Genomic DNA, 14,903 nt, shown 5'->3' on the forward strand with positions numbered 1-14,903 from the left:
AAAATTCTCTTTTCTATAGCTAAACCTGCAAGAATCGCAAATTGGGGAATGGCTTAAATAATTTGTTATGTTGGTAAAATAAGATCCATTACAGCAAGCAAAACATGTTCAAGTATATTCAATTACATGGAAAATTTATTTTAAACCTGAGAAAGATAAGCTGCAACACTAGATAATCCTTTTATTTAAAAAACATTTTATGTATAATTTGATATATGATAATTCATATAGTAATTACGTGTGCAGAAAGAAGGCTGAGACAAAAATGGACACAAAATGTTCTCTCATGAGGCAGAATTCTACAATCTTATTTTATCATTCTGTGTTATATTTTTACAGTAAATAGGCTGCCTTTTATGATTACCTAGTTATGATTACATTCCTAGAATCATCATTTCTGTAATATGGGAATATAATCGGAAGTATCCTAACAATACCAGCCAGCCCACTATTCTGCCTTAGGCAGCACTCTGTAACCAGGAGTGACACAGGAATGGTTAAAAACTCCCGCAGGCATGCATGCGCTCTCTCTCTCTCTCTCAAAAGTTTTTTTTTAAATAAAAAAATAAATTGGTATCTTCACATTTCAATTTCATGAAGCTTTTTTCCCAGAGGTTTTTGGACCAAAGGAAAGGAACCACATTCCATTAAGCCTGAAGGACATTTGTTTGCATAATATGTTGAAATGTTCACGGAGAGAAATTGTTTCTGTGAATTCTGTATGAAAATGTCATTTCTGGTGTTCGTTCTTAGCTACTAAAAAAAATGATCCATCAACTTTAATGTCCATATACTCTGGCAATAGGACCTTTTAAGAATTTTCTTTATTTTACTGAGAATTTGCTTTATGTATTTTTAGAGTTTATCATTGCCACCACTTGGCATGAATATAAATGAGTGCCTGTAAAGTATCACGGGAGCTATAGGGGACCTGTTTGGTTTTTTTCCCCCCTGGGGCAGACTCTGTGTTTCATAACCATTTGTTTATGCAGCCTTTCAAGTTGCCCTAGAAATTGCTTAGATGCAAGCTATTTCAAGTCAATGAGAGCAACTAATTTACTGTATTGCCTGCATTTGACCCACCAGAATGGGGGCGGATGAAATGTGTGAGAAATAACAGGAGTCTTTGGGTGATAATCTTTTCAGATTCTCTTATTCCACAAATGTTGAATATTTTTAGAGTGCTTGGCTGCGGACCAGGACTGGACCCAGCCTTACTGGATATATCCATGGGTTTTTAGTTGTTTTGAGCCCACGTATATGTATACATAAATTCATTCCACATGAGTCCAATTTTATTAAGGCGGACTTTATACCTCAATTTTGCTGAACATGAAAACTTCAGTCTCTTTCAGTGGTAGAGAACTTGGGAGCATAAGCAAATTTATATTATAAAATAGCATAATATTGCCTCATAGAGTGTTACGTGATAAATTATGATTTTTTTAAGATTTCATTTTTAAGTAATCTCTGCATCCAACGTGGGGCTTGGACTTACAACCCCAAGATCAAGAGTCACGTGCTCTACTGACTGAGCCAGTCAGACTCCCCATGATAAATTATTATCAGATTGCTTATTTGGAACTTACTGTGGCCAGAATAGCCTCCACTTCCACCATTCCAGTGGCACCATTTGTTCAGGATTCATCTGTGGCCCCTTGGCCTTCCGGAATGGCATCTCCGCACCTCACAGCCAACTGCCTGAGACCCGGAGTGGATATACCTTTTGGCATCTGAAATTTGCCCCTCTTTTCTATTCATTTCCAGGGTGATGAGCCTGGCTTCCTTTGTTTCTTCATGGTTGGGACCAGATCACATATTTGTCATTCCCCCCCACCCCCAACCCCCAGTTTCCCAAACACCTGTTTTTCTATGTGCCTAATAAGGACGTTACTGAAAATATCCTGTGTAATTTTTTGCCAGTTTCGTAACTAAATTGCTGTTCAGTGCTTCTGAACTATCCTGAGAATTTCCCAGCATGGTTTTTTGAGTCTTGAGCCCTACTGCTGAGAAAATAAGATCATTATAATAAGCTTTAAAGCGGCTACTCTTGGGGCGCGTGGGTGGCTCAGTCGATTGAGCGTCTGACTTCGGCTCAGGTCACGGTGTCGCAATTTGTGGGTTCGAGGCCCGCGTCAGGCTGACAGCTCAGAGCCTGCAGCCTGCTTTGGACTCTGTGTCTCCGTCTCTTTGTGCCCCTTCCTCTCTCTCTCTCTCTCTCTCTCTCTCTCTCTCCCTCTCTCTCCCTCTCTCTCCATCTCTCTCAAAAATAAACATTAAAAAAATTAAAAAAAAAAAAAAGTGGTTCCTCTTGCCAAAGGGGTGGAGATTGTGACTAAAAAGATTTTAAACAAGACAATAGGACGCAAGTAAAGGGTCTTGCCAGTAAGTTTAGCACGCGTGCCCACGTTACTGGTAATTGGTTGCACCCATTAAATTACCCCATAGTATGATTAATAGAATTATTCCTTATCACCACGCTCCTGACTCACTTAGGGTTAGATTGCAAGTAATCAAATTTATTAATACCGTAAGCACATTTGATTCATTTGCTTTCATGTCTCCATGTATAACTTCTGTATGTATTTTAGGAACTTCAAGAATTTTTTCATGGGGCGTCTCTCGGTATTTTTCATTTGATAGCTTGACATTTTGTGCTACTGCAAACTTAGTATTTTTAAAGTCTTACTTCCTCTTAGTGTTATAGAGACTCCAAGTAGTTGATTTAAACAGTGAAGACTTACATTTCCATATCGTTCTATGATCTAAGAATTTTTATAAGTTAGTGTTGAATAGGTCTTATTAATATAGGAGGATAACTTTAACCATGGAGATGGAAAATACTAACTTTAGCACAGTGGAGTTTTTAGCACAGTAATTATTTTGCTGTTTAGTTTGGTTCTTACCACCGTTTCAAGAGGCTTGAGAATAAGAAATTATTTGTATTCCTTAACTGTCATTCCTTTAACTTTTAGGATAAGTGAATTTGAATAATTTTCCGTATGTTTCTTTTTAATTGATAAGCACTTGACTAATCGTTTTTATTCTTTGTGCCAATTTCTGTTTACACCCATGAAATGAGTCTTCTCACCCCTGAGTAAATAGCTTCTCTTAACGTGTTAAGATTACACCGTGGGGGATATTTTACAGAACTTCCTTTCTGTTGAGATTTTCTTTGTAGTAAATTTCCAGCATTGAAGTTATGGAAGATAATGCAGGAGATTGCGTTTTCTTTTTTATGTCTTTAGAAAGTAATAGCATCTGGCTGGATAATAAGTTCGTGGACTCTGTGTTCGTGGGGCCCGATTTTGAATCTTGGCTGGGTAGCCCTGTGAGAGTTACTTAACCTCTCTGAACACTCGACAGTTATGCACATTTGTGGCCAACACAGTGCTACCATAGAGTCTCGTTTTCCCAAAAGATTATATTAACTTGTGTACTGGTGATCAGTGCATAAATGTCCCAGTTTCACCAGTTTTAGGTTTAACATCCACAAGTTTTTGGCTAATTTAATAGAAGTTATTATCCTGCATTTGCTCCAATAAGAAATGCCTGTTGCGTCGTTTTGCTCATGTGTCTTTTATTACAGCTTAAGCGATGGCTCCTTCCCTTATAATTTTTAAATTTTCCTGCCTATTGTTGTTGCCCTTTGTTTTCCCTTTATTGTCGTCTCCTTAAAAAGAAGTTAAACTTCTCACATTTTTCAATCTCTGGTTGTTTCCTTGTCTAATTTCTGTTGCTTCAAAATGGCGCGTGGTTTCCTTCCTGGTCTCCCAAAGTGATTGTCGTCGTCGTGGTTATTACGTTGTGGGTCCGACGTAACCCCTGGTGGGTTATTTTCGTCAGTGTGGCCAACAGTCCTGTCCTCAGCTGGGGGCGAGGGGTGGTTTCTTCTTGACAAGCACGTGGCTTCTAAATCACACTAGAAAATGAGCACATCTTGGGTGGGATTCAGAAGACGCCTGGCTTCCGCTGTCAGGATACTTGTATTTGGGGACAGACCTCGTCTCCTGTAGTCGCTGGTGTGTTTTTCTCCATTCATCTGTTCCATGAGGATCTATTATAAAAGGAGCAGAGACTCTCCTGTCTACGGAGTTCCTAAGAAAGAATTTTATTCCCCCGGTTTGGGTCCCTGCTGCATTTAACCGTCAAGGGAAGGCTCCAGAGTTTACTCTGGAGCAGCCCATGAAGTCTCACCCTCACCCCACCAGTTCATGTGGAAGAAAATAAATGTTCCGTTACGCTTCAGTATCTACAGAAAAAGCATTTCCTTATCACCGTCATTACTGTGACTCTCTGAGGTGATTCTGCTGTGACATAACTGGGAAGCCTCTACGTAAGGTATCTCATTTTTCCCCATTGGTGGGGTGAGCGCTCCACATTCTACAGTTCTTTTTTCTTAATGTTTTTTTAATTTCGATGTTTGTTTAACGTTTAAATATTTAGTTAGAAAGCGTGAGCAGGGGAGGGGCAGAGAGAGAGAGAGAGAAGAGAGGGAGAGTCCCAGGCAGGCTCCGCGTGGCCGTTGCAGAGCCCGACGCGGGGCCACGTCGCTCGCACTGTGAGATCGTGTCCTGAGCCGAAATCAAGAGCCGGGCGCTCAACCCACTGAGCCACCCCAGGCGCCCCTGCAGTGCTTTCCTAACATCATGTTATTTTCTCTGTGGCTCTGCAAGGCCTTTATCCCTTGAAATTGAGGGCCCGTGAGTCTGTTTCCTGTTTTCTTGCCTGTAGAGCAATACCTGACACTTCTATTGAGCGGGGAGGTTTTCATTTTCTTTAGTGTGGGGAAAACACCCGCAAAAAAATTGAACACAGTTACTGTCTTTCAGACGGCAATGGAAGTCATGCAGTTCAGCAAGGAAGAAGTTCGGGAAATTTTGAGGTTGCTTGCTGGTGTATTACATCTTGGGAACATAGAATTTATCACGGCTGGTGGGGCCCAGGTGTCCTTCAAAACGGGTAAGATGACCCCTGCCTTCCTCCCTTCCTCCCTTCCTCCCTTCCTTGGCTTTTTCCTCCTAGGGAACTTGGACCTAAAGTATTTACTATCTGCCCTTTTGCAGAAAGGGCTTTCTGAGCCCGGGAGAGAGAACTTTGTATTTGATGCGAATGATCAGCCGAGAAAGGGTCCAAGCATCTAAGAAGGGATTCCTGGGTGGCATGGTGCCTGTGTTCTCATTCTTACCAAGAAAAGAGGAAAATGGACCCGGTAAAGAAATGGGAGCAACCAGGATGGTTGTAGGATAAATGTTACGGGTCAGGGGCATAGTGTTGCTGTAGTTTTTCGTAGTTCTTGAGTGGTGACGCAGTGTAGTGGTAAAGACTGTTTTCAAGCGTGACCGCTTGGCTCAGGGCCCAGCTCTGCCATAGGCCGGTTCCTTGGGTTATAACGTGTCCCCTCAACACCACTGACTTCTGGTCTATAAAGTGCGGCCGTGTTGTCAAGATTAAACGAGCAAATATGCACATTGCAACGTCAATAGTCACTTTCCAGAAGTAGTTGATGGGTTTACTCTTGAGACTTTCCTGATGGAAGCCACGTGTGAGGGCACAAGGGCTTGGGGGGGGGGGGGGGGGGGGCAGATGAGTTAAAGTTTGAAGTGGCCTTAGATGAGGCCAGAGCTGTAGGTCAGCAGTTCTCACGCGTTTGGTCCCAGAGCTTCTCAATCATCTTCAAACCATAGAGGACTCCCCAGGGCTTTTTCCTTTATGTGGGTCATGTCTGTTCACGTTATCGCATTAGAAATAAAAACTGAGATGTTTTTGAAAATTAATTTTGCCATCACCATCAGAAGCCCCTTGCATATTGAAATAAATAGTGTGTTTTTATTCAAAAGACTATCTTCCCAAACAGAAGAAAATCCGCGAGTAGAGTGACATTGGCTTACATTTTTAAAATGCACATTTTTAAAAAAAAATTTTTTTTTTTAAGGTTTTATTTATTTTTGAGACAGAGAGAGACGGAGCATGAACGGGGGAGGGGCAGAGAGAGAGGGAGACACAGAATCGGAAGCAGGCTCCAGGCTCCGAGCCATCAGCCAGAGCCCGACTCGGGGCTCGAACTCACGGACCGCGAGATCGTGACCTGAGCTGAAGTCGGACATTTAACCGACTGAGCCACCCAGGCGCCCCACATTTTTGCACATTTTGAAAATATCTGAGGTCGGGGAGGACAGCTGGGTTCTCTTACTTGCTGCAGTCACTTTGGTGAGCTCCCTCATGTCATGTAGCCACTGGAAACTCCTCTGTATTGCGGTGATGGAATGAGAGTGAAAAAAAAACCAGCAAGAGACGTCTTCGGATCACTGAAAAGAGTTAGGACCTTGCAAACCTTTATGGCGGGGTCTTGGACCCGGGGTCTCAGGACCACACTTGGTCTGGGCGTCAGGCCACTAGCCTAAGACTCATCAAGGGAGTGATTAACCGAGCGACGAAATGTGTGTTCTCTAGATTCTACCCGCGGGATTTAGGAATGTTCTCTGGCCTCACGTGTCGCAGTGTGGAGTTGGCTCTGAACCCATGTCTCTGCGTGGGGCTTCCTTTGGGGTCCCGTGGCCTGTTCCTTCTTGGGTCAGTCACTTTTGCCTTGTTTGCCTTCATTTCCAGCCTTGGGCAGGTCTGCAGAGTTACTGGGGCTGGACTCAGCACAGCTCACGGATGCTCTGACGCAGAGGTCCATGTTCCTCAGGGGGGAGGAGATCCTTACGCCTCTCACCGTTCAACAGGTACACGCGCTTCGCCACCAAAACTCGTCTCAACAGATACCCCCGGGTTTTCAGATCCGTGGCTTTGATTCAAATGAGGCACTACAGCAAGTCATTCAAAGGGGTTTGGTTCATGATCGAAAGAAAGAAGATACCCACGCCGAAGGGAATAGACAAGAGTTGTTCGTTTTCTTAGAGGTAGTACAGCAGGGTGTTCCAGAGGACCGACCGGGCATGATGGAGGGTTCCTGAGTCCGAGTCCTGACATATTATTTTCTGTCCTTGGAGAATGCATCCGTTGTGTCTGTTTGCTCCTCTGTAAGGCAAGGGTAATTGTCATACCTAAGCCGTAGGATTCTTGTAAGGATAGTAATCAATGTGCTAGATACATAAGCACCAAATAAACACTAACCGTGATAATTTGTTATGATTATGTAGTATTATGTATTTCTGCTTCTGTTACTGTCTGAAGCCAGTTATATGTGCCAGCCCGTCTAATATCGATTTATTTTTTAAGTTTATTTATCTTAAGAGAGAGGGAGAGCGAGTTGGGGAGGGGCAGAGAGAGGGGGAGAGAGAACCCCAAGCAGGCTCCTCGCTGTCAGCACAGAGCCCCACGCAGAGTTCGAGCCCACGAACCGCGAGATCTTGACCTGAGCTGAAATCAAGTCGGACGCTCAAACGACTGAGCCACCCAGGTGCCCCATGTTTTAAACATGATAAGACTTGTAGCTACCCATACTGGTTCAGATTCTTTCCTACAATTAACATAAAAACTTGAGTTTGAAAGCCTGATATTTCAAAGAAGTCTTAGTGATGGGCATCGAGGAGGGCATTTGTTGGGATGAGCACTGGGTATTGTATGGAAGCCAGTTCGACAATAAGTTAGATTTAAAAAAATAATACGAATGAAAGAAGTCTCGGAGACTCCTGCGTGTAGAGCGAGTGAGTGAACTCCAGTTTACTCTTTCTTGAGACATCCGCGTCTTTCTGGGTGTCGGGTGCACGGGTGTTCTTCCTGTTCAGTGTGTGTGCGTTCTCCCGAGGGGTCTGGGATGGACTCACCTGCCTGGGCTTCCGTGGTCAGTGGGAGGCGGTGACCGTGTCCCCCTCTCCTGCAGGCAGAAGACAGCAGAGACTCCTTGGCCATGGCACTTTATGCACGCTGCTTCGAGTGGGTGATTAAGAAGATTAACAGTAGGATCAAAGGCAAAGATGACTTTAAATCTATTGGCATCCTTGACATCTTTGGATTTGAAAACTTCGAGGTATGCTTCTCATGGGTGGGATGCATGAATTTTTTTCTATCCACTTACTGACTTAAATCTCTTCACATGAATACTGGTATTTTTCTCTGCAGATTTTTTTCCTTTTTGCCCTTTCTTCACCTTTGTATGTAATAGGAAGGGGACTAAAGATACGTGTTGAATGGTTCCCTCCCCTTAGGTTAATCACTTTGAGCAGTTCAATATAAACTATGCAAATGAGAAACTTCAGGAATATTTCAACAAGCATATTTTTTCTCTGGAACAACTAGAATATAGCAGGTAAGAGCTCGTAGAATTCCATTAAAAAGTAAAAAAAATAAAAATAAAAAGCCATAAATTAGTTTTAAAACTCTATTTTATTATAACTTAGCCCTTTTAAATCTTTCCACAGGGAAGGATTGGTGTGGGAAGATATTGACTGGATAGACAATGGAGAATGCCTGGACCTGATTGAGAAGGTAACATTGTTGAAGGATTGTTACCAGTCCCAAGGGTGTCCAGCTGGGCTGATTCATATTTATGGGAACAGAATAGCTTGCGCGAACATGCACATCAAAGATGTGAATGTTTAGAACACAATGGACCATTTGGAAACATACATGTAAATGTGCAAGGTTGAATTTTAATAGTTGGCTGCTTCAAACTTATTGTCTCATTGAACAACGTATTTTAGAATCAACAGTGTGTGAATTGGCTTCCCTTGGATTTTAAGTCAGCATCAAAAGCTTCGCCAGCACCAGGAGTAGACTGGACAGTGTAAAAGTTTTGTTCACAAAATTATGGGGGGTTCCATTTTTCTGTGTGTGTGTGGAAATTAAATCCATTGGATGTCTTTATAGTATCATTCTGAATTTTTTTTTACCTTTATTTTGAGAGAGAGAGAGTGAGCGAAAGAGCACGTGTGTGCGCACACACACAAGTGGGGGAGAGGCAGAAAGATGGAGAGAGAGAATCCCAAGTAGGCTCCCCACTGTCGGGGCTGAGCCCTATTCGAGATCATGGCCTGAACTGAAGTCTGACTCTTAACCGCCTGAGCCACCCAGGCGCCCCCGGAATTTTTTTAATCCAAGAAATTTCTATGACTTTTCCTTTAACCACTTACTTGAGAGAGTAGAGAGGAAATATTTTGAGGTAGACATTCAGCTTTGAATTCAATTTACCTTTCTTCTGTCTTCCAGAAACTCGGTCTCCTGGCTCTTATCAATGAAGAAAGCCATTTTCCTCAAGCCACAGACAGCACCTTATTGGAGAAGTTACACAATCAACACGCTGTATGTCAAAACCTGCCAATTCTTAATTATGTCTGAGTAGGAGATCTGTGGGTTAAGATTACACACAAGCTATTTCAGTGCTGTTGGCTCTCCTCTGCTCCCCACACGTAATTTTCTTCTCAAACCAAAGCTCTTCTCCAATTGCTGGAACTAAATTGAAATCGGTTAAAGGGATAGATTTGGGGCTCCTTGTCAGAATATGCCCACATTCAGTTTATGACTTTAGAATTTAACATCACTGCTGTGAGGCCAGGTAAGAGCTCCATGGTTTCGATAAAATTGCGTCACATGCTCTGTCCTCAACCTCTGCTCCGTGGCGGGCTTTGCGATTGTTTTCACTATCTGTGGCGGTCAATTCTCTCTGGAGGTCTGTGCAAATCAGTAAGTGAAATTAGGCACTTGTATTTTTTTTTTTATTAGAATAACCACTTTTACGTGAAGCCTAGAGTTGCAGTGAACAATTTTGGAGTGAAGCACTACGCTGGAGAGGTAACTTCTTACTTGAGATCCTTGTGGGTATTTGCCCATCTGGTACCTAGAGAAATAGCTGATGTCAGAAGCCAACATAAATATGTTGAAATGACTTCTTTCGTGGGTCCGGCATTTAAAGGGGGTGCCTATGACCTGAAATCATTCTTTTGACCAACTGTACAGTTTTTCTTTTTCTTTTTTTTCTTTTTTTTAACCCAGGTGCAGTATGACGTCCGGGGCATCTTGGAGAAGAACAGAGATACCTTCAGAGATGATCTTCTCAACTTGCTCCGAGAAAGCCGGTATGTTGGTCTCCAACCCCATATGTCGTTAGCAAGCAAAGCATTCCTTGTGCAGATTTACAAACATAGAAAAAAATCGGTATGGAAGCAGCTTGGTTTACTGTGTTCTTTCATGGGCAATATTTCATTAATAAAGTGACCTCGATACAGAAAATAATATGAGTCGCATTGACCACCATTTAATGAGGTACCATAAGAACAGCGTATCTATGACGTAGATACTGTCAGTCCTGTTAAGCAGATGAGGGAAGTAGTTTGGGGGGCGGTTCAGGGCCTTGCCCACGAATCCACAGCTAGTTTTGATTTGCTCTGCTTGGCTCAAGAACAGAAGGCCTTGCCTAGGATGACCTTTCTTCTCAACAGGCCGAGAGCTCTGTGTTCAATTGCTTTCATCCTCTGGTCCGTAGGACCCGTATGTCTCTAGCTGAAGGGATGTCAGGAAAAAACATCCATCCAGCTAAAATTACAAACCTCCACACGCATTGATTCGTGCACGAATCGTAAATTCACACCCTTAAATCGGTAGTTGGTTAGCTTAGCTGCTTGTAGGAGGCTGTGTGAGAGAGAAAGGGGGAGAATAACCCAGAGGGAAAGCTTTCGATACTTGTTTCAGATCCGGAGTGAATCTGTGACAGAAACATTTTTATTATCTAGGTTAGGAAAGTAGCACAATTACTTAAAAATCTGTAATACTTTTAGGAATGTCAACCCCATGTGGCTACACTGTCACATAGACTGTGAATTGAGGTGAAGGAAGCCCACCCACAGGGTCAGATAGGAGTTTAGAAATGGAAGGTATTTCGATTTGTTTGAACTCTCCTGTGTGAAGATTCCGTTTACAACATTGGCAGCCATGTTTGCTTTTATTTTTTTTGTAATTTTTTGTAATTTAATGTTTATTTATTTTGAGAGAGAGAGAGACAGAGACGGAGCACAAGCAGGGGAGGGGCAGAGAGAGAGGGAGACACAGAATCTGAAGCAGGCTCTGAGCTGTCGGCACAGCCCGACACGGGGCTTGAACTCACAGACCATGAGATCATGACCTGAGCCGAAGTCGGACGCTCAACCGACTGAGCCACCCAGGCTCCCCAGCTGTTCTTATTTTTAGATGAGTTTTCAGCTCTTTAAAAATGGAGATGTTCAGGGACGCCTGGCTGGCTCAGTCAGTAGAGCATGTGACTTTTGATCTTGGGGCTGTGAGTTTAAGCCCCACATTGGGGATAGAGTTTACTTTAAAAAAAAAAAAAAAAAAAAAAAAAAAAAATATATATATATATATATATATTTACAGATACATATTTTTATATATATATATACACAAACAATAATAAAAATGGTGGTATTTTCAAAATACCATAGCAATGATACTTTTCTATCCGCTGTCAAAGCAATTTCTTAGTTATTAGATTTTAATTGATACGTTTAAAAATGACCTTCATGTTAAATAAAAGCATTTTGCTGTGAAAAGATCACAGGTGTGGAGGTCAGCAAGGTGACATTTGGCTGGTCGCCTCGGTCAAAACGTAAAGTGGGTTTGTGACTGGAGTAAAAGAGTTTCTTTCTTAGTCCAGGTTTGTCTCTGCAAAAATGAGGGGCTTGGGCTGTTGCTTGGTCTGTGCTCTTTGACCTTTGACATCTGTGACATTTTCATGGAAACAGAGCTTTCCTCCAAAGCGCTCAAAGCACACTTAGAGAACTTCGAAGAGCATGTAATAGCACCCTGGAACAAAAACGAAAAAGGGATGGGGCAAAGTGAGAGGTGACAAGGCAGCCTTGATGGTGCCACCTCAGGAGGTGTGGATCCTCAGACATCGTCCCTGCCTTTCCTGGTCTCAGTGAAGCCACTCATCCCCACTCCTCTGCCCAGAGCTGTAGCGTCTTCCATGCAAGAAAGATAAAAAGTTATCGGAGGGGCACCCGGGTGGCTCAGTTGGTCAAGCATCCGACTGTGGCTCCGATCACGATCTCGCGGTCCGTGAGTTTGAGCCCCGTGTCGGGCTCTGTGCTGACAGCTCAGAGCCTGGAGCCCGTTTCAGATTCTGTGTCTCCCTCTCTCTGCCCCTCCCCTCTTCACACTCTGTATCTCTGTCTCTCAAGTGTAAATAAAAAAAAAATTATTGGAAGGCTTTTACTTTTTGTTAGTAGGGGCAATTTTATAGAGCTTTTCAGCAACAAACTAACATGAGTGTTGACGCTGTGCCGGGCACCGTGCTCAGCCTTTTGTATACATTTTCTCCTTTCATTCCCCACCCCACCGCCAGCACAGTGGGACAAATTCTTAACTTACCCTCCTTTTGCAGATGAGAAAAATGAGGCTAAGTCAAGCATCTGCCCTGGTCCTGTAGCTTGGAAGGGGCGGGGGCAGGATGGAAACCCTACTGTTTCACTGCAGATCTCACTTTTCCCTCTGTGAACTGGTTGGATCTTCGAAATACAGTGAGATGTGCAAAAACATCTCCCTCCTACGGGCAAAGACATCAGGGCTGCAGAAGCATAGGTGGCACTCTGGAAACACAGCGCTCCTTGCTGGCATGCCACCCCGGGTCACTTTCATCCCAATCCGTTTGTCTCCTGCAAGACTGGGGCTCAGAAGGCGGCCACCATTTTTTTTCCCCCAATGCCTAAAGCCCGCGGGCAGTGGTTGTTTTGAAATCTTTGGAAGTTGTCTTAGCTCTTCCTGGACTCGATGTGTTACTTTCACTGGGAAAGTGCATTGTAATTATAGTAATCCAGCCCCTGATAACCGGGTGCGTGCCCCTCATGGCCCTGCTCCTCTCTGCTCACACAGATTCGACTTCATCTATGACCTGTTTGAACACGTTTCAAGCCGCAATAACCAGGATACCTTGAAATGTGGAAGCAAACATCGACGGCCCACAGTGAGCTCACAGTTCAAGGTTAGTCTGTCCTGCTGGCTTTCACGAATTTATGGGTGCTGTGATTTTAGGAATTGGAAACAGGACTTGGCATATGTGAGGTCCAGGAAAGCGTTTATTTTATTTTTTCTTTTATGTCACCAGATAGGGCTTTCGAAATAAAATCTACTTTTTCTGAGATGAAAACATGTAGGGTTTTGTTTTTTTGTTTTTGGGTTTTTTTTTTTTTTTTTTGTCTTGTTAAATAGCTACCTATTCTAAGTTGAAGGACTGTTTGGCCATTTGGGGTCACCTTGATTTGTATTTAGAGGCTCGTATGAATATAGAGTGTATTTCTTCCCATGTTTGGTTTTTGTATCTTTCCCGGGTATGTTTACAGTATCATAACTGGGAATAATGACTGAGCAAGCACGCATTTAAATAAGATCCATGTCAGTTACCTTGTCCAGATATTCAGGGAAATCCCAGAATTCAGGGAAATAGGGACCATTCCTACTTGCATTTTAAATATGTAGCCATTTTAGAGAGTTTAGAGGTAGAGCATGTGAAGACCATTTTGGAAAAAAAAAAATTTTTAATGTTTATTTTTGAGAGAGAGAGAAACTGGAGCACAAGTGGGGGAGGGGCAGAGAGAGAGGGAGACACAGAATCCGAAACAGGCTCCAGGCTCTGAGCTGTCAGCACAGACTCTGACGCGCGGGACTCGAACCCACGAACCACGAGGTAGTGACCTGAGCCAAAGTTGGACGCTGAACCGACTGAGCCACCCAGGCGCCCCTGACCATTTTCTGACCTTAATTGTTCTGTTTTCCCCCCAAGTAACAAATCCTAATAGGAAGAGAAATAGAGGCGTATGAGTCAATAGACATTTATTAAATCTGCCTTCAAAGAGTCTTTCACTTAGTTATCCAGAGTTGGATGCATCCGGTGGGGTTCTGTGTGAGGCCTGTTGTACAACGTAGTTGGCAATGAGCCAGATACTCACCAACCTTGCTAACAAAGCTGGATCATGAGATACGATGGGCAGGCTTGACCTAGGTAGGATATAATAAAAATAGTTGCCATTTGGGGGCACCTGGGAGGCTCAGTCAGTTAAACGTCTAACTCTTGGTTTCGGCTCAGGTCATGATTTCACGGTTTGTGAGTTTGAGCCCCATGTTGGGCTCTGTGCTGACAACGGGGCCTGCTTGGGATTCCCTCCCCCGCCCCTTCCTCTGCCCCTCCCCCACTCACACGGTATCTGTCTCAAATAAATTAAAAAAAAAAATTGTTACCATTTATTGTGTATGTATTATGTGCCAGTCACTAATCACTTCACGTATATGATCTTGTTCATTTCTCCCATCTTGTAAGTACATACTATTGTCCCCATTTTATAGATGAGGAAACTGAGGTTTGGAGAAATGGAGACCATTCAGGCCCTCTGAGGACTAAAGCTGGGATTTGAACTGTACCTGTCTGACTCTAAAACCTAGGTTTCTAATCCCCCAGTGGAGTTGTTATATTACCTTTTTCTACAGCAGTGTTGTCTGGAGTTGCCTTGGAAGGCTTTGTGGATATTTGGGGATTAAATTGCACTAGGAATCAAGGAAATGGCAGAGAGTGGTCAGGCCTTCCAGGTAGAGAGACTGAGCAGGAGGAGTCCTGAGGCAGGAACGTTGAGTCGTGTTCCCAGAAGACTGATTTGGTGAGGCCAGCAGACAGAATGTCTCATAGGGAGTTAAATTGGCACCAGAATATATATGAATATATATATATATATATATATAATATATATATATATATATATATATATATATATATATAATATATATATATATATATATATATATATATATAATATATATATATATATATATATATATATATATATATTATATATATATGAAGGGCCACACATGCCAGGCCATTTGGTCACCTGTGAGAAATCCTAAAGCTTTCGAACCCGAGAAGTAACTAACCAATGTAGTGCTGTAGACGACCCAGTTTTTTCCACAAAATTGTAAGA

The 14,903-nt window shown here is 42.8% G+C and overlaps 1 protein-coding gene across 1 annotated transcript in view; it reads left to right on the forward strand.

The window, feature by feature from the left end:
- The window catches only part of MYO10 (myosin X), a 226,705-nt gene that overhangs the window by 132,498 nt on the left and 79,304 nt on the right, over positions 1-14,903 (forward strand). Inside the window, exons 10-18 of the mRNA XM_042952894.1 lie at positions 4,833-4,962; positions 6,610-6,728; positions 7,829-7,975; positions 8,154-8,254; positions 8,367-8,433; positions 9,154-9,246; positions 9,667-9,735; positions 9,937-10,019; positions 12,808-12,916. Coding sequence (XP_042808828.1) covers positions 4,833-4,962; positions 6,610-6,728; positions 7,829-7,975; positions 8,154-8,254; positions 8,367-8,433; positions 9,154-9,246; positions 9,667-9,735; positions 9,937-10,019; positions 12,808-12,916 — 918 coding nt within the window. The remainder of the gene's footprint in view (positions 1-4,832; positions 4,963-6,609; positions 6,729-7,828; positions 7,976-8,153; positions 8,255-8,366; positions 8,434-9,153; positions 9,247-9,666; positions 9,736-9,936; positions 10,020-12,807; positions 12,917-14,903) is intronic.

The sequence above is a fragment of the Panthera leo genome, chromosome A1 (genome assembly GCF_018350215.1).
Source record: "Panthera leo isolate Ple1 chromosome A1, P.leo_Ple1_pat1.1, whole genome shotgun sequence".
In the NCBI taxonomy this organism is placed as follows: domain Eukaryota; kingdom Metazoa; phylum Chordata; class Mammalia; order Carnivora; family Felidae; genus Panthera; species Panthera leo.